This window comes from Aythya fuligula, chromosome 3, assembly GCF_009819795.1.
Source record: "Aythya fuligula isolate bAytFul2 chromosome 3, bAytFul2.pri, whole genome shotgun sequence".
NCBI classification, from domain to species: Eukaryota; Metazoa; Chordata; class Aves; order Anseriformes; family Anatidae; genus Aythya; species Aythya fuligula.
In genome coordinates, this window is record NC_045561.1 from 60595709 (window position 1) to 60615574 (window position 19866).

At 40.4% G+C, this 19866-nt stretch overlaps 1 protein-coding gene across 1 annotated transcript in view; it reads left to right on the forward strand.

Annotated features, from left to right (window-relative positions):
* The window catches only part of ZNF292 (zinc finger protein 292), a 56838-nt gene that overhangs the window by 16162 nt on the left and 20810 nt on the right, over positions 1 to 19866 (forward strand). Inside the window, exons 2-4 of the mRNA XM_032183784.1 lie at positions 12815 to 12969; positions 14032 to 14110; positions 16188 to 16323. Of these exons, the coding sequence (XP_032039675.1) occupies positions 16206 to 16323 (118 nt within the window). The 5' untranslated portion in view covers positions 12815 to 12969; positions 14032 to 14110; positions 16188 to 16205. The remainder of the gene's footprint in view (positions 1 to 12814; positions 12970 to 14031; positions 14111 to 16187; positions 16324 to 19866) is intronic.

Sequence of the window (19866 nt, forward strand, 5' to 3'; positions counted from 1 at the left end):
TCTTGAAGAGGGAGGAAAAAATATCCTTAAAAAGAATAGAGAGCGTTTCCTCCTGGTGTACTTATTCCCATAAAGAGAAGTCTTTCTTACAACAGCCATTCAGTGTTTTTCCACTCCTTTGATAAAGGCATTTTATTTCTCACCATGTTGCTCTGCCCCTGATCTAAGCAATTGGTTTGTTGTGTATAATAGCTTTATTTTCATATTGCTGTTCGCATGCTATAGAATAGTTTGAAATATTCTAACTCATTAATCTGTGAAGTACTTGGGGTTTATATGGGTTTCCTGTAGGTGTTGCGCTAATGAATCTATCCGTATTAAAAAGCACCATTCTATTTATTTTTTAAAGAAACATGTTAATCTCATCTTGGAGCAAGCATATAAGCCTGTACATTCAAGAGACTGTTCTTGAAGCTTCTTTATATGATGGCTTAACTGTTGAAATGGAAATTCAATTGCCAGTTTCTTGAGATCTCAAAATGCTGTGGTGTCCACAGAATCCCAATATATGCACTATGATGTTCTCTGTTGTTTGTGCTCAGTTACCCTCCCTGCTTCCTTCTCCGTGCTGTACCTCTGAGATGTATCAGTGTCTTTCGTTTATGGTACTGGTCCCGAATGTAGGAGCTTTCAGTGACCACGTGTACCGTGTAAGAAGTGACCGGCAGAGACTTTGAAGACTGAGCATGGACATGTGCCTGTATGTGTGTTTCCAGCACTGGTGAACAATTCATCTCACAGACCCGTGTAGCAAATGGTTTGTGGCATTCTTATTCCCTGCTGCACAAATAGCTCACTTCTGGAAGTGTTACTATAAATAAAATCTTTAGGAGAGTTATTCGGAAGGGACCTACAACGATCATCTGCTCCAGCTGCCCTGTCTGAAATACTGGTCTCTTTTCTTTTGAACCAGAGTTAAACAGCCAATTAGTTGGAGCTCATAACTATTGCACCTAAAGGGAAGTCACCAGCGTGAAACATGCATGTAGGAAATACTGTTTCAAAGAGAAGCAGATTTGGGTTTGGGGAATGAAAACTGCCCTAATGTTGCAGACCCTTGGAGTTGGTATTGGGGGTCTTTAATGTACTAACTGGGCTATTTTTTGTTTCTGAATAGTACGCAGTTCCTTTGTCGGAGAAAAAATACATCAGAGGAGTGACCTAGTCAGACTTCTAAATCCTTACGTTCTGTTAATGATCATCTGCAAGGTACAGAGATGGATGAAAAAGGCAAAAAAATGAAATACTGATACTTGAAGGGGAAGAAATGATTTTTTTAAAAAAAAGAGACACAGTAAATCTCACTTGTATAAGCTTCAGTAAAATTATTTTTGAAGTGTCAAAACCAAAAAGATGGCAGTTAGTGCTAGAATGAGGACACATAGGATACTGGATATTGGGATACAGCAGGTGATGTTTGTTTTCAGTTGAAGTTTTGGTAGAAGTGTTAAAGCTTGCTTTCAAGACTACATTTTAACTTTGTAATCCAAAAGAGTGGGTTGTCCTGGTAATACAGACTTGGTTGGAATCATCCCTTCCTTTCTCCAGAGGTCAGTATGGCTGCGTTGTCAGTGTTTGTCACATCCAGCAGCAGTCACTTGGGATAGGAAGACTCCAAAAAGACACAACAAGCATTTTCATGGCCTTAGAGCTGCTGTGTCATCTGGCATTGCCCAATTCACCTGGCACATCATTGCATGCTTTAGTAACTTAGAGACTGACAAGCAGGAGGCATCTTAGACTCCTTATTGTGCATTATGTTCTTAAAAATGCAGCTGCGTCAATTCAGAAGGCAGTTCTTGCTCAATTGAGGTAGTACACATGAAATTTAAGGCCGAGAGGTGAAATAATTGCAGGCAGATAGTAATGTGGAGTTCCTGGAGGCTAGAGTATTAAAGTTACTAAAACTCTTTGTGCATAGTTCAGTAGCTGACCACAGCCAATATATTTCATGACCTGAAAGAAGTAAATACCACAGCCTTTATCCTTCCCCGGTTTGTATGGAAAAAGAAAGTGCCTCGGCTGGTGAGTACCATTTGAGCAGTACTTACAGGGAGCAAACAGTTCACAGCACTTCAGCTAATATTCCCGCTCACTTTTGCTGTGCGTTTCCAAAAGTCAGTGTCTGCCAATGAATATGAGTTTATAATGAGAGCTAATACAGAAGGCAGCAGTTTCCAACGAATATGTATTTAAATCATATACATATGTGTGGCATGCTCTGCTGCTCTTAAAGCCAGATAATAGTAGCACCACAGTAAAGTGATTTAGCCTTCAAATGAAAAGAATTTTTTCAGGCTTCTGACTGATGGTTTACGCGTTTCTGTATGAGGTGTGTGTGTCTCTGGCACTCAAAGCTAAATAAAGAGGATTGTCTGTTTTTCCCACTATCTGAAATGTAGGATTTTGACAGGAAACTCCTTCTACAAAAAGTACAAAGAAGGATAAAGATTGTGGCAGTTGATGTTTTTGAACTAACTCTAAGGCAAAAATAATTGAGATTTTTTTCAAAGCAGTCTTGTGAACTCAAAGCCTTACAAAGGCAAACTTCAGAGGTTCAAATACAGAAGGAAAATCATGGATATGTTGCTTCCCATCTTCCCGTGCACTTTAATTTCTACTCCCGAAGTTGTAATCTTCTAGGGAGGAAAAAGAATCTCACAGGTCAACGTTTTGTATTGTTTCACTAAATCAAGAGAAATGAAAATTTATCGGAGTGGTTTGAATGTATCAGTATTGGTACACAGTTGGATTAAAAATGGAGAAATGAAGCAGGTGCAAGAAAGATACAAAACCAGAATGGGCCTGTACAGTGCAATGAGAATTAATTCTTTGGTGTTTGTATCTAGGCTTGTTGCTTTGCAAATAATGCCTGAGAGCGTCGCTCAGGATAGCATGCGGTTTCTGTACGACTGTCGCTGGTCTTCAGCCCAGCTGCGCAGTCACGCTGAGGTGGGAGAAGGATATGGAAGGGAATTAGAAAATTAATTCAGAAGACTCCTAAAAGAAAACAAAAGGAGAGCTTTAACTTTGTGGCCAGTGAAATTCTATGGCCAGTAGTTTAATTACGGGTCTTACTCAATTCATTAATTAGGTATATGAAGCATACCTAACATACTACAGAAACATCTGTGGCCAGTTCTTAATTTTCATTCAATTTCAGAGCAAATTCTGGTCACTAGTTTCAGAAAGCGTACAGTGTACAGTCTGCAAGGCAGTTACCATGAAACTCACTGCCTGTTAGTTGGTATTAGTGTTCTTCAGAGAAGAAATCAGATATATCTGTCCATGTTGTCCTACTGATTTCATGCAGTAGTTAAAGAGTCTTAAGACAACGCTTTCCTCCAAAGAAATAATTCTGCATTCTTTGCTTTGTGCTAGCACAAGCACTTGAGTCTACACGCTGAATGTATTTGGGGAGCTGATAGGAATTAAATCTTGTTCTGTTTCTCGCTGATTAAGGATTAGCTCTGGTCACAGATTTCCTCAAGGTCCAAACAACCCTTACCCTATAAATGGTATTTAAGAGATGATAACGAGTGAATGTTAGGAAAGTAAAGGGCTGCATACAGTGCAAGTAAAGCTTGCTAGTGCTAGTAAGCACAGAATCGCTGCTTGTTTCAATTGACAGTAGTGTCAGTGATGCTGAGAAAAACTGTTCCTTCTCTGTTTGTATTAACCTATGTAAAGCTGTTCTTCTAGCAGTGAACTGCATGTGGAGCAGGGAAAGAATGAAGATGTTCCCATGCCCTTAAACTGGAGGAGACGGAGACAGGGCAGAGAACTGGGGTCACCTCTGCTCTGTGTAACTTGGTCTGTACTGGGAGCTGGCCATGGTGGTGGTGATTTTTGGTGGTTTGTTTTTGTGTTCAACCCCTGAGAGTTGGAAACCAAGTGAGGAGGACTGTGATGTTCCCCTATGCAAGAAACTGGATTTATTGGCTTAGACCTATACCCTGTACCCCTTCCCACTACTTCTTGGGTTTTCTGTTTTTGAAATCATGATGACACCGCAGAACAAGAGAGGGGCAATGAGCTCATTGAATTCAAAGCGTTGCCTCAAGGACCTTGATCAGTACGGGTGTTTTGTGGGGAAGGGTGGCTGGTATGCCATTTGAAGAGTTAAATAGCCACCACTGTATCAGCTAACATCAGGAAAAAAATCAAAGAACTAGAAATGATTTTCTTTTAAACAGAAGCCAAGACGTTGTGGGCTTACAGCCCACAGATCAGGTTCCAGAGTTAATTTTGTGGGCTGGATCCTTGTATTGAGACCTGGATTTACATATATTTTTGTGTACATACATGTTAAAAATTAGATCTGTTCTACTGTTGCCTATGTCTTGTTATATACCTCTCTGAGATACGCTGTTTTATGTAATCCTAAGTCTTTTCCAAGTCTAGAGCTTCAAGAAAAGATGAGCGGTGGCAAAACAAATATTTTCAGGACTTGCTAATTCTTAAATCAAGGCATCCTTTATAATAAACTGTAAGTGCTGTAATGTTAGAAGTCCCGTGAAGCTGGAAATTTATCAAGATACCCAAAGTCTGGGTGGCTTTTGAGTTGGACAGTCGACCAAAAGTTTTTGTTCAAGTATGAGGTGCTGCAACATCAGAAATTAAGCACTAAATAGTCACATTTTAAAATGGTGCGTACCCAATGTTCGTTCAATTGCCAGCTGAATAGTGTAAAAAATCAAAACTGCTGTAAGTTTTGTGGTGCTGATACTTCTTACGTCTGGAAGATTTATTCCTGTACTGAGCTACTTGCTGGTCCCACTGACAGGTGGAGAAACATTGTTTGTTTAAAAACTTAATTATGGATGAGTTTTGATTTGAGTGGATTCAAAGTTAAAGTTTGTGAGCTTGGCTTACGTACATCACAGACCTGCTAGGTGTCTGTGTGTCAGTGAACACCCTAGGGTGTCACACCCACCTTATCTTAATCATTTTTATAATTATGTAATGTTACTTGCCGTAGCTACTTAGATAACATGTGGATACGATGGGGTTTGTGTTTATAAGTGGAGGTGTTAACCACTGGATCCCATGGTGGTGTCTATAGGTTTGGCCATGCACATAAAAGAAGCAGGATTCCTTACTTTTATTGTTTTGGGGTTTAAATTGCTTCCTGCCACATCGAGGGCAAGCACAGCAGTCGTATCTGAGAGAGGAGGAGCGCTGGCAAAGCAGCTTGAAGATGAAGTGTGAATTTTTTTGCTTGCATTCATATAACACTTTGCAAGAATTCCCTAAGTCGCATGACTCCAGAACATACCAATTGGATAGGAGTCCATGAGAGAGTTTAGAACTTGAAATTTCTCTTATGCTCTTATTATAGATACTTTATCCCTACAGTCTCCACCACCAATAAACATCTCAAGTCCTCTTCTTCACCCACCAAAGTAGTATGCACTGTTTCAAATAATAAATGGTTCCCTGTTTAGCTTGGCTTTTTCCTTATTGCTGAACTTAGCTTCTTACATACCACAGAGTATGTATTTTGCTGTATAAAATGTTCAGATGCCAAGTAGTGTAGTTTTGAGCTTTGCTCACGTGGTACGTTAGCCAGAAATGTTCAGATGTGGTTGTCTTGATCTGTCAGAGTAATTGGTACTGTGAGATTTGGAGAAGGAGTGGAGTTTGCTTGTAGGGGAGCTCTAAGACTCGAGTCTTTTTGAGTTATTACAGAAATGCTTTACAGAAAACACAGTTTATGACTTCTAAGAAATTAGAATCGTTTCCAAGATAGACTTACTTAGACTTTCTGTGGTTGTTTAAGCTCATTTGTAAAATTAATTTATTTTCAGGTAACAAACAAATTTGCCTGGCTTGAGAATAGCAGAATTATTGTAGTCCCAAATGAAGAAAAATGTAACTGAAAGGCAACTTGTCTTAATATGATCACCTGCATGTGTATTTGCATGTGTGTGGATTTAGGTACACATTGATGGAAGAGAGAAACTTCTTTACCCTTGAAGTGTTGCTAGAGGTTGTTCCCCTGCCCTATCCAGTTCAGTATTTGGGTACGTGAAGGAGAATTCACCTGGCCTTGCCGTTCCTGAAGGAGACATCAAGACCGAGTACTCAGGAGTCACTGCCGCAGTGCCTTAGGTTCCCTGCTCAAGCTGCTGCATCTCTGGCATCGCTGCTGGCGATCTTTGGTGCCATCCAGCTCTTGGCACCTTCTTGTACCAAGCCCCACGTGGATCAGCTTTCTGCCCAGCAGTGGGACCTGGCAGGCCGTGACCACACGCTTACAGCTGCAGCATGCTTCATTCTAATTCGCTCACGATCAGGCTGACAACACAAGCTGTGAATGAATAAAGCTTGCCCTATTTCTTGAATCAGCCCCTTCTGATGCTTCTTGTGAAGATGGCTTTGGTTTTGGATCAGCCAGTGACTGACACGTGCTGGAGGAGAGGTCGGTGGTGCGCCAGCTAAGGGTGAGCCCTGCCGTGGTGGGAAGGTGTCTGGGGCATCTCAGGGAGTGCTGCTGTCACCCTTCAGCCTGGCTGTTTGCTCGGACTTGTTGCTTGTGCTCTTTTTCCAGCAAGGATGTGCTGGTGTCCCCTCTGGTTAGTCCCCTGGGCTTGGGCAGGTATGGAGGCAGCAGCTCCAGGCACGTTCCTGCATACCGGGGCAAGCTTGCCTTTACTCAGCTGTCTACAAGGGGAAAGAATCCGAGCTGAGGAGCTGAAGAAACATGTAGGTGTGGACTGCACATGTGGAACTGCAGTTAATAGCAAGTAATCCCTTCCTTTTGTATGGGACGGATTTTTCCCACAGCTGCAGTACTGTAGGGCTGCTCTCAGCAGAGGAGGTTGCCCAGTGTAACATTTGGAAGTAGAAACAAACACATCCTCTGGTAGGTGCATTGCTACTGCAAGCATTTGTGTAAGTGCTCTGATAAAGGTTGGAAAAGATAAAAATGTATTGTCTGAACGTTACCCATGGCTAAGTACTTTCCACAGCTTAAATCACAGATAGGACATTTCTGTTTTGTTTTTTTTTTTTAATTGCACAAATTGAAATGCTTCCATTTTTTGAGCATTCTCGTGTGTACGCTGCAGCTGAAATAAAATGCAGTTTGGGTCTCACAGAGGAACAAAACTTCGCTGCTGTGCTCTGAATACAGCACTTGGCTTGATTAACAAGCATGTCCTGACTAGGGAGATAAATAACTTAATGAGGCCCAGGGCTGGGGGTAAAATTCTTTCTTTTTATGGTCGTAAACGGAACACAACAATGATTCATTAGCAAAGCAGAATGTATTTGATTTTCTTTGTACAGTGGCAGTGCTGTATAGTCTGGGGACATCCAGACAAGGAAATCTGTCATCCTGAAGAATACTTTTGAAGGGCGTGGTGGGCGTAAGTGCTTAATATAGTTCATGTAATGGCTTGGAAGTGGTGATCTATATACGTGAGATACAAATAACACTATTTAATGCTGAAATCAGTGTCGCTATGTTAGAGTGCAAGCCTCCCTGCTCGCTTTGTGCAGTGTGTATGCGTCTGCACTTGCTACTTTTAAAGAGCAGTAGCGGTAGTAACAGATGGCCAATATGCCAAATAATTTTTGAAACTTGCCAATTTGTTGATGAAGTCTACTTCTAATTTGGTTGATTACTTATAAACCTCATTTTTTCAAAATAAAACTTTACTTCAATTTATTAAGCTGCACTTGGACTGGAATAGTGTTGGTAGGGCTTTCGTAGGTTCTGCAAGTGCTTCAGTGATTCCTCCTCAGTCCAGTTTTCTGGTGTTAATGACTACGTGATAATTCTGTGAAGTTCCTAATTACCTGGGAGAATCCCAGCCGGGCTCTGTCATAATAGGCCTGCGGTCTTAAATACCCTCCCTGACTCAGATCAGACTGCGATAGTGCCTACTGGAGATCTGTCAGCATCCTGATTACCTACAAGCTCTCTCTTTCCTGCCCCATGAAACTTGAGATCTGATCTGGTTGTTACAGGGCTGTCTGCGTGGTCACTTTTCATAGCTTGCTTCGGTTTCTGTCTACCAGCACAATTAATTTCTTCTTCGAGGTGTTGCTGTCTCTTCGCAGCAGCTGGCCAGAATCCTCTCCAGTCATGCTTCTCAGATGAACAGTTGCTTAAGTTACATCTCCCTGCTTCCTCACTCCCTTTCTTCTTTCCTGTGTCAAAGCCTGTGTTAATCTTGGTGCTTGCTGTGGGCTTCTGAAGATGCATTTGGCCAAGTTGGCTGTAAAGGGTTTAAACTATCAGCTGAATAAGAGTAAAGGGCAGTGGTACGACAACCTGCTACTGCTGTGATCTGATATGGTGATTACCACCAAGTTGTATTTTTTTGTTGTTGTTTGCTCTAAGTCAAAACAAAGGAGAAATAGCTTGTTTCAAATTAATCAAAATGGAATGTAATTCATGACAACATTAGCTTTAATAATTCATCCCTAATTATGAAGCTGCCTCACTGTTTCAGCGAGGTTGTATTCAGTGCTAATGCAGGCAAGTTTCCTGGCTAATTTAAGAATCCATGTGAACAGTAAGCAGTGCTGGATGCTTTATTACCATGTTTGTTCCTCACTTACTCATAATGTCACCAACAACTTTCACATTTTCACCAGAGAGGAAGATTCACTTCTTTCAAAAAAGTGTAGAATTAGTTAAGCCATATTGTTCATTTTTAATGCAAAGTGCTTGCGTGTTTTTTCTAGTGCAAAAATGTCATCGCTGAGTGCTTAAAAGGAGAAGTTTATTCCTTTTCAAAAAAGGATTACACAGTTATGCTTTTTCTAAATTTTGTGCGTTGTATGCTATACTGTAATACTCTGTGAAAGATACTGCATTGATTTCTCTGATGTGTTCTTAAGAAAGAAACAGGTTAATGAGAAAACATTTTCTTCTGCAAAACTGTGGCATTCAAATAAAGCTTCAGATCCAGTTCATTCTTTGAACGTGAATGCTTCTGTCAACTCAACTAGGTGGATGTATTGTTGTGCATACTGTCCAAACAGTTGCTCCTTGACCCAAAAAGTGAATGATGTAAAAGATATTCTTACAGTTCTTGTTCTTCAGGTTTGCAATTTTACCACTGGCATCCTTAAACGTGTCACCTAGGATAAATCAGTAATAGAAATCACAGTATGTCTGGCTGCGTGAGTATTTGGGAAGAGGGAGACTCTTTGCTGGAGTTTCTTAGAAGATGCAGGTGGAGCTCAGTAACGAGCGGTGTTCCTTGGGGTTCAATATTGGAGCTGATGCTATTTAAGATCTTTGTTGGTGACACAGGCAGTGGGATCAAGTGCACCCTTACCAAGCTTGCCGATGACACCAAGCTGTGTGGTGTGGCCAACACGCAGCAGGGAAGGGCTGCCATCCTGAGGGACCTGGACAGGCCTGAGAGGTGGGCCTGTGCGAACCTCATGAGGTTCAACAAGGCCAAGTGCAAGGTCCTGCACCTGGGCCAGGGCAATCCCAAGCACAAATACAGGCTGGGCAGGGAATGGATTGAGAACAGCCCTGAGAAGGACCTGGGGGTGTTGGTTGTTGAGAAGTTTGAAGCTGGCAGTGTGTGCTTGCAGCCCAGAAAGCCAACTGTATCCTGGGCTGCACCAAAAGCAGGTGGCCAGCAGGTCAAGGGAGGTGATTCTCCCCCTCTGCTCTGCTCTTGTGAGACTACCTGGAGCCTTGCATTCAGCTCTGGGGCCCCAGCACAAGAAGGAGAGATTTAGTGTAGCTAAAAGGAAGAAATTGTTTACTCAAAGGGTGGTGAGGCCCTGGCACAGGTTGCCCAGAGAAGCTGTGGGTGGTTGCAGCACCCATCCTGTGGATCCCAGGAGGCTGAATGCCTCCAAGGACGTGCAGGCTTCCTGGCCTTGAACAGGCTGCCTGGGGCTGTGAGCACCCGGTCAAGTGAGAGGTGTCCCTGCCCACTGCAGAGGGCTGGAAGTAAATGATTTTCAGAGCCCTTCTAACCCAAACTGTTCTGTGATTTTCTGATTCCTTGAAGCTGACTTCTTATGATCTTGTTGTTCTAGTACATTGATCAGATTTGCCAAATGATGCAGGAATAGACATTTTCTAGCACTGGTGGCTTGTTTATCCTGTCCTCCTCTGCTGCTGCCTCTTCATTGCTTCTGCTGTGTTTTGCTCTCCCTTGATTGCTCTGCCATGGTCTGTGGTGCCTTTAAGCTGCTGTTGTAAGAGGATCAGATTATTTGCTATCGTAAAGCAGACAATATTCTGGTAGCATCCAGGGTTCCAGCAGGGAGCACTAGGTGCTACAGAAGCTATCTTCTGCTGCAGCAGAAGGTAGAGTGTGTGACTTCTCTTAAAGGTGGCTTTGTATTGAGGCTTCCTTTTAAGATAAAATCAGTTTCAATGAAGCTGTTTGCCAAAAAATGCATGTTTTTCTCTGTTATCCTTGACGGGAATACCCTGGGTCTATGTTTTGTCTGTGCTCTAACCAGGCTTTGGTACAATGACTGCAAATAACCACATTAAACAGGGTGGGTTTTTTGATTGAATTTAATACAGATAAAGTTTTTATGGAGAGAGCTTGTTTTGGATACCACCAAATAAGAATTTTAAGCATGTTCTGAGTAGTACCGCTAGCTAACTGAGGGCAGATGTATAACGTAGACAAGGCAATACTGAATGTAACTCATGCTCAATTTAGTAGAGTCGAAGACTAGAATAAACCTAGTTTTCTTTTGTCTTGTCTTTAAAAGCGATGGACTTGTCTCTCCTGAAGAACTAATGTTCTGCTCTCTTCTAACACATAACGCCAGAGTCAGCCTGCTCGAAGTTGGATTTTATAGTTTGAATTGCATCATATCCCAGGCATAAAGAGTTCATTAAGATTGTTATATTTGCATGCTAAAATAAAAATGTAATATTTGCATATTTCAAATTAGCTGAGAAACACTTGGTTCTGGTTTTTACTCGGGTGTATGGGAGGTTCTTTAGCAGAAGAGGTTTGAGGGCCCCAGAGGGCTCTGACAGGATTGATTTTCTTTGCCAGAAAAAACCTTGTCAGAGTTGAACCAATATTGTCTAGAAAAGCTTTAATTACGGGTGACCTTAATAAAAAAAAAAAAGGAAAGCATGAATTTTGGTAAATGGCCTTGATGGTAGGAGCTATGTAAAATGCTTTCACATTGGCAAACTTTATTTCTTTCTACACTGAACCAGCTGGTTCTGCAGATGGGGGGACAGCAGCAGATGGGTTTTTTTACCTGACATCAGCAATGCCTTGAACTTTGTCTCCCAGTCTCCTTATAAACCATGAAATAGTCCGCTCACCCAGGCAATATAACGAGGTGGCTGAACTGTGGGTCTCCAAGACTTGTAATTAGTAGTACGAAGTCCAGATGGCAGCAGGCTACTTGTGGCGTCCTGTCAAGGCTCAACACTGGTGAAAATCCTGTCCCGCTGACTTACTGGTGAACTGGCTGAGGGGACAGAGCACGCTGTCAGCAGGCTTGCAGGTGATACTGACTAGGTGGAAGCACTCAGTACGCTACAGGTCAAGGATATTGTTTGAGAGGGACCTCAGCAGCCTGGAGGAATTGCTGATGCAGAACCCTGCGTGCAGGAAGGAACAGCCCAGCCCTGTGCTTCTGCAGCCTGGGGAGCAGTTCTCTGGGACAGCCCCAGAGAACTGGTGCACAGAAAGCTGAACAGCCAGCGGTGTGCCCGCACAGCAGTGCTGCTGCACCCTGAGCTGTGTTAACAGCACTGCAGCCAGCACGCTGAGGGAAATAATCCCTTTATGTTTATGGGACTGCATCTGGGTACTGGCGGGGAAGAATCACAGTAAATGTTAGTCCTACACAGGAAGAGGTTGCCCGCAGAAGCTGTAGGATGTCTGTCCTTCAGGATACTCACAGATCCATTGGATGTTACTCCAGACATCTTACTCTAATAGCTTTGCTTTGAGCAGGTTGTTAGACAACCTAAATTGTGATTTTTCTACCTGTTACACCCCCAAGAAGCATACAGCAACATTGATCATCTTACTACATCAGTTGGCAACATGCAACAGCGTAGGAATTGGCTTGCAGTCAGATGGCACTGCCCAAGGCTTGCCTAATTCAACTTAACGTGTGTCTGAAACAAATGGAAGCCTTTTGTACTTCTGGTGGTGGTAGCTATTCCGTCTCTTGCAGTTTGGTATGCATCACTGTAATTAGTTTTATTTCTAAGTCATCCTTTGTAGGTATTCACATGGCAAATAGGAAAACAGCTTTTTGACTGAGTTTCAGGTGTATATGCTGTCTTTAAAATGCTTAGTTCCTGAAAAGCAATATCCTGAAAATACCTATATTAACAAAATGGCAATAGAGAGGAAAATTAAAACTTACCAAAAATGTAGAAGTTATTTACTTGCTTTAGAAGCTGAACTGTAGAGATGAGTGTCTTTAAAAAAAAAAAAAACAAAAAAAAAAAAAACAAACACTTCAGTCCATCAATTGTGAATATTGAAGAGGGTGGGGACAGGAGTATCTTTGTTCCCAGGCGTGCTCTTTGGGCTTCATATTTGGACAAAAATGAATGTAAACTGAATTACACAGTGATACAACTGGGGGAAGTGTCAGCCATAATATTACTGGATTATCAGAGAACGATTTTTAGGGGGTGTGGGGGTTAAGTTTCAATCTTTAATGAAACAATACATTTTAAGCAAAAAGTATGTTTTGAGAACATGTAATTCATATTAAGGAGATGGATAACCCTTCTTGATGGTTACTTTTTATTAGGGAGGAGTATAAAATTAAAAACCTGTAATTGTTCCTGAATTTTGTGTTTGTTTCTCTTCCTAAACAGACTTTGCTGGAATATGCAGAAAAATGGAAAACATCAGAAGATCCTCTGCCCCTCTTAGAGGTGTATACAGTGGCTATCCGAAGCTATGTCAAAGCACGACCTTATCTTACCTCCGAGTGTGAAAATGTAGCCTTTGTGCTTGAACGTTTAGCACTGTGAGTATTTTTTTCAGTTACTAATACCAACCTGTATAGTATTAACTTTTTGCTTCCTAAATACTCTCAGTTCAGTTTGCAATCTATAAAAAAATCTAAATAGGTTGGTGGTGTGGGTTAAGCCTGTTGGACAGCTAAGCACCACACAGTTACTTGCTGACTTCCCCCACACACACACACTCCCAATGTAACAGGAGAAGAAGAAAAGAATAAAAGCAAGAAAACTTGTGTGCCAAGATAATTGTTTAATAAGCAAAGGAAAAGCTGAATGGGAGAAAGAAAACAGAAGAAATCAAGGGATGTAAAGGCAGTCGCTACTTCCCCCTGGTAGACTGATGCCTGGACAGTTCCTCAGCAAAAGACAACTAGCTTACGTAAATCTCCTTTTTTTCCTATTGTATTGCTGAGCATGACATTATATGGCATGGAACACTCCATCTGCCTGGCAGTGTCCCCTCTCAACCTTGTGCACACCCCCTGGTCTCTTCATGGGAGGCAGAGTGAGAAACAGAGAGGGCCTTGATGCTGTGCAAACATTGTTGAGCAATAGTTAAAACATGGCTGTGTTATCAGCACTGTTTTGGTCACAGCTCTTAAAACACAGCACCATACAAGCAGCTATGAAGAAAATTAACTCTATCCCAGCCAGCATAATAACAGTTGCAAAAACATTCCTCATGGTGAATGGTGTATCTGAGAAAGAATGTCTTTGGTTGTTAGCAATGGAGCTGTCTTCAGAAGGACTCCCCTGATGTAGGAAAAGCCAGCATCTCTAGCTTGAAGCATTTTTGTCGCTACTGATCCACCTGCAGTCTGAAAATGCATCAATTTACAAAGGTTATTACAAGGTTGGACTTCAGTGACAAATCCATTGTTTTGCTGGAATTAGTTGTTTTTAGAAAACCTGCTTTTATAGGTTCTGCAAGAGTATGCAGGACCTTCTCTTTATATGTTCAGACAAAAATAATTTTGTGACTTCGACATTTTGTATGATCAACAATTCTTTATTTTAGTATCCATTTAAAAAAGATGCCTCAAATAATATTTACATTTGCATTCCAGAAGCTGTATTGAACTTTTACTGTGTCTGCCTCTTGATTTACCTGAAACTAAATGGGAAGAATTTCAGGCTTTTGTACAGGTGAGTTTGGGTCATGTAATGTCATGTAACATTATGTAATATGGCTGAAGACTTGTTTCCTGTTGGATGATAAAGATCAAGCCCTTCAGCTATAAATTCAATGTACTCCAAAGCAATTGCTGTCAATCATATCACTTCTCTATGTCATAGTTCATGTAGCAGCTTTGGAGAAAAAATATTTTTAGATGCTTCAAAGGAAGTCATGTTTTAAAAGCTGCTTGTCTCTCAACACTGTTAGAAATTGAATGTTGTGGAAGTTATTATTATTATTATTTTTTATTTTTTTTTTACTGTTTGCTGTTGTTCATTTGAGGTTTATTTTATGAATGAAAGATGCTTCAGGATTTTTAGATCTTCCACAGGGCAGTAGTTGGTTAATGATTAGAGCTCTGCTTTCAGAGAAGGGCGTTGAAGCAAGTTCTGCTTTTTTGTCGACTGGAAGCTAGTAAATGTTATTCCAATTTTCAAGAAAGGCAAGAAAGATGACCCTGGTAATTATAGGCCTGTCAGTCTCACTTTGGTGCCTGGCAAAATTATGGGAAAGATTATTCTGGGAGTTATTGCAAAATACTTGAACAACACTGAATTCATCAGTTAAAGACAATATGGGTTCATGAAGGGAAAGTCATGCCTTACTATCTTACTATCCCACTTAGTGGGCAAAGGGAAGGCAGTGGACATGGATTTGGGGGGATTTTAGCAAAGCTTCTGATACTGTCTCTCACGGTATCCTTTTAGATAAAATGTCCAAAATACAGCTAAACATGCACGCAGTATCATGGGTGAACAATTAGCTTATGGGTAGGGCTCACAGAGTTGTAGTAAATGGGGTGAGATCAGGCTTGCAGACAGTCACTGTGTTCTCCGGGGCTCAGTTTTAGAGCCAGTACTCATCAGTACTGGCTGATGTCACTATCAGTGACCTGGACACTGGGTTTGAGTGCCTAAATTAGGAGGTACTGAATTAGGAAGAGTTGTTAATTCCCTTGAGGGTAAAGAAGCCTTAGAGTGACATCTTGATAGGTAAGAGCACTGGGCAATAACAAATTGTATGAAAATTGCCAAGAACAAATACCAGATGCTGCACCAGAGGTGGTGTGCAATCCTGGATGTGTACATGTAGGTTGGGGTACAAGTGGCTTGATTGCAGCCCTGCAGAGAGGGGTGCAGGGGTTTTGTGGCTCCTTTCCAACTCAAGGTATTCTGCAATTTGCTGGAAATATGGGGGCTGGGAGATGTAAGGAGAATGAAATAATGACAGTGAAAAAGATGAGATACAGTTACCACAGGATTCTGAGCCTAAATAATGCAGAAAAAATCAAAGCGATTTTCAGAACAATTCTTTTTACTAGCATCTGCCTAATGTAAATTAATTCTTAAGAGCTGTGCTTGAGCCAGGAAGCTCTGTAGCTTTCTGATCAGGTTTGAAGTAAAAGAAAAATGAAGAGCTTGAAATGAGCCCTTCATTCTAGGACCAGTGTTAGTTGCGCATTTCTATTTAATCCATGGAGTATTTAGACTATTTACTTTGCTCCCAAACACAACTCTGGTTCCAGAATCAATCTTGCTATCTAAGTGAAGTAAAAGGTATTTTGGTTGGATTTAGGAATTCAGTCTGCCTTGTATAGAACCATCAAGTGAAGTCTTACAGCTTAAGACTTTGCCTTTGCAAAAATACTTTGTTCAGTGTGCCCAGTGCATAAAAACAGTCAAGTGCTGAAGAGTTGAGGCAGCTGATGCCACACAAAGATGTGGGCAAGAGATTTCTCAACCTCCGTTTTCAAAAGGGGGGCATATTTCAAAAGTTAGTTTCAGAAATGTAAGTAGCATCTCTAGTTGATAAATGACAGTGTGAGTTTGGGATGCTCCATCTCTTTGGTTTTCTGCCTAAATCTTAGGAGACGGAGGCAGAAGTAACACTGATAGGATAAATGTTAAGATAGTTTTGATATACATTCAAGTCTTTATCTGGTAGGTGAGTGGATGTTTTGTTATCAGCATAAGGTATAAAGGAATATTAAAGACATGTTCTTTTTTTTTTTTTATAACATTTCATTTTGTAAAATGTATCCTTCAGGTGGCTCATAAAAATTTGATGGAAAATGGCAGCCGGGAACTGCATATTTTAACTACACTTACTCAAGAGAAGGGAGTGTGGAAGAACCCAATATTGTGTGGCATTCTTTCCCAGGAACAGTTGGATCCAGATAAAGGTAAAATTCAAAATGATTAGAAAAAAATATGCCTCGTTATTATAATACTCCGGAATATTATTTTGTTAAATTAATCTTCAACATAGCTTGTGATAATTTATAAGCTTTTTAAATAAAATGCACTTGTATGACTCTTTGAATTATTAAAACAGTATGTTCCTAAGAATGTACGAATAATTTCATGTTAGTAATTTGCATAAAATGTAATAATAGATGGGTATCTCTTGCCATTTTCTTTATAACTTACGTGAAAGGGAGGTTGCATATAGGTTATTCTGTGATGGGATTAGTTCAGTATTGGTATTCAAAAACTATTTTACATAAAATATATTTAAAATGGGTGGTATTTACTGAGCTATGAAATGCAAAGTGGGATAGCACTGAAAATTAATTTATAGCACAGTTCTGAGATTGGCTCCCAGCAGTTGAAAAGGGAAAGGTATAGGAACAGTGTTAGGTGTACAATGATATTTTCCCAATGTTTTATTTCAGGTGCCAGAGATTTGCAATTCAGAGTTGGTATCCTTGTGTTAATGAGTCTTGGCTGATTGGTATGATTCTTTGAGGCTGCCTAATTGGTTTAGAATCTGTATGAACTGGCATACAGAAGTGTCTGTGGCAGAGTTGAACAGTTCTCACGTCAAGTAAAGCAGTTCCTCTTACTGTCAGCCTCCTTTTAGCCCAACACCTGCTTATTTTGTGTGGTATTCTCTACTGACAAAAAAAAAAAAAAGGTGAACTGTTACTCAGATCTTTTAATGAATGCATCCTTTCAGTAAGACATGATTCATTAGACTGCTATCATATCCCTATGCTTCTGTTTCTCCTGTAGTTTCTTCAGTCTTTCACACTGTCTTCCAGTTCTACCGTCCCATTTCTAAATGAGATGAGTCAACATGTATATGTAGTGAATTCCTGCTTCGTTCTGTGTTCCTATCATGTTATTTCCTAACTTTAGACTTGCTTTTTGCTTGAGATACAAGAGACCAGTTTTTTCTTAAAACTGAATGGTTTAGTACCACTTTGTTTCTTGAATATTTAATTTACAGTATTAGATTTTTTCCCTGACACACAGCCTATTTTTCTGCATATAAGGTTGTTATTGTGTTTTTACCCTACAAAAATCACTTTAGTGTTTTATTAACATTTGAATGTTGATAGAACAAGTTGTTAGAACTAGTCCAGAGAAGGACCACAAGGATGGTCAAGGGGCCTGGAGTACTTCTCCTGTGAAGAGAGGCTGAAGGAGTTGAGGTTGTTAGGCCTGGTGAAGAAAAGGCTTTGGGGAGAGGCCTTATAGTGGCCTTCCAGTATCTAGAGGGGGCCTACAGGAAGGCTGGGGAGGGACTCTTCATCAAAAAGTGTAGTGATAGAACAAGGGGGAATGGCTTTAAACTAAAAGAGGTGAGATTTAGCTTTGATATTAGGAAGAAACTCTTTACTCAGAGGGTGGTGAGGCCCTGGCACAGGTTGCCCAGAGCAGTTGTGGATACCTCATCCCTAGAAGCATTCAAGGCCAGGCTGGATGGGGCTCTGAGCAACCTGGTCTGGTGGAAGGTCTCCCTGTCCATGGCAGGGGGGATAGAAGTAGATGGTCTTCAAGGTCCTTTCCAACACAAACCATTCTGTGGTTCTGTGCATTTTGCATTATGTCACTTAATGTACTGTGGTCCTCCGGTCTTCTGCAATAGACTTTTTAAATAAACTTTGTCAGCAGATTTTGTCAGCTTGTACTCTTCCCCTTTTTCCAAATACTTATGGAAATGCTGGACAGCAGAGGTCCTGGTAGAGATCCTCATAGAACCCACTGAGAGTTTTTCTTTTTTTTTTTTTTTTCATTTAACTAATAGTTTATCCATATAACAATCTGGTTTCTAATAACAAGATTGGTATATTTACAGGTTCTGAGGGACTTCTTTTAATGCCCTTAGAACATTAATTGGATCTTCCTTATCCTCAGTCTCGTAACTCCCTCAGATAAATACAATAAATGTATAGCACGATTCTGTTTTAAATCAAAAAAAAAAAGCTTATATTTAGTCTTCTGCAGGATTTGCATTTTGCCACTTAATCATTTATTATGTACCTCATACAGTTGTTGGATTGTTACACAGTTCTCAGAATCCCCTTGGATACTGTTTTACTAGCTTCACGTCAAGAGCCTTTTAGCAACAATAGGGTACTTCTATGAGAAATTTGGAATTAGTGTATAGTTGTCTTATATTTGAGTTCCTTTAGAACTTGCTTGTGGATCTTGTGATGAGTATTCATTTTATCAGTGTTTTCCTATGAAGACTTCTCCTGATGTTTCTGGATTCCTTTTAGTCCTGAACGTTTTTTGCTCAAGGACATCTCTTCCTACGACTGACTGCTCTTTTGAGCAACTCCTGTTAGTCATTACTTGTCTTGATGGTAGAAAATGGTACCTACCTAAATTACAAAAGATTACATGTCATGATAAAATCTCATCAAAAGAAAGAGTTACCCCTTCCACAAAGAAAGCCAAACAGCAGTGTACATGACATTCAGGAGAGAGAGAATTCTGAAGCTACTGATGAGTTTTTCTGTTTCTGAATTCTGTTCAGTGTTAAAATTGATTATTTTTTTAAAAAAAAGCCATTGATAGTGTGCTTGGTGCTTATGAGTTTCTCTGACTCTTTTTTTTTTTTGTATTGGAAGGTGTTTGCATCCCCATTCAGGTAATGATTCCAATGTGCAAAACATATTTGACGTCTGTACTAGTATTTCTGTATGGCTTTGAGACTCGTTAAGCCTAGATGTTAGTATAACTCAAGTTATTTTCATGTTGTAACCTCATTCTGTTCAACTTGAAGGTCCAGGTTGGTAGGTTTGTAGTCTGGTGATTGTCAGTCTGCCTTCCATCATTTTATACCATGTTCTCATCCATTTAACCAATGTGAACCGTTTGGTCCTGTTGCTATGTTTTTTTTAATCTCTTCTATCAGTGGCAAGATTGTAATATTACATATCAACTGAATATCAAGAATATGGATAAGCTGTACTTTAGCTACTGCTGTTCTGTAATACTGCATTGTTTTGTGCTCTCTTGCTAATTTGAAGGATATTTTAGTAATATAAAAACTCAAAAACACAGGGAGTTTTCTTTCTTGTCTGTAATCCAGCACTCCCACTGGTTACCAATTAGCACTCTTTCACTGGACAGCTGCCTCTCAGCAGTTTTCAACATTAATTTTTGTATAACAATCTTCAGAATATTAGTAAACTTTCTTTACAAGATCTTGTTCTTGTTCTTAACATCAAACAGTGAAGGCAACATTGCAGAAGTTCCCAAGTGTTGTTACACTGAGATGTTATCATTTGTCAAGTTTGATCAGTTCAGTCTTTAAATAACAATTAGTGTAAGCATTTATCTGTTTGGTATTGTAGAATCATATAGGTTGGAAAAGATCTTTGAGATCATTAAGTCCAGCCATGAATCTGACCTACCAAGTCCTATCACCAAAGCACATCCCTGAGGGCCATGGCCACGTGTCTTTAAATACCTGCAGGCAAGGAGACTCT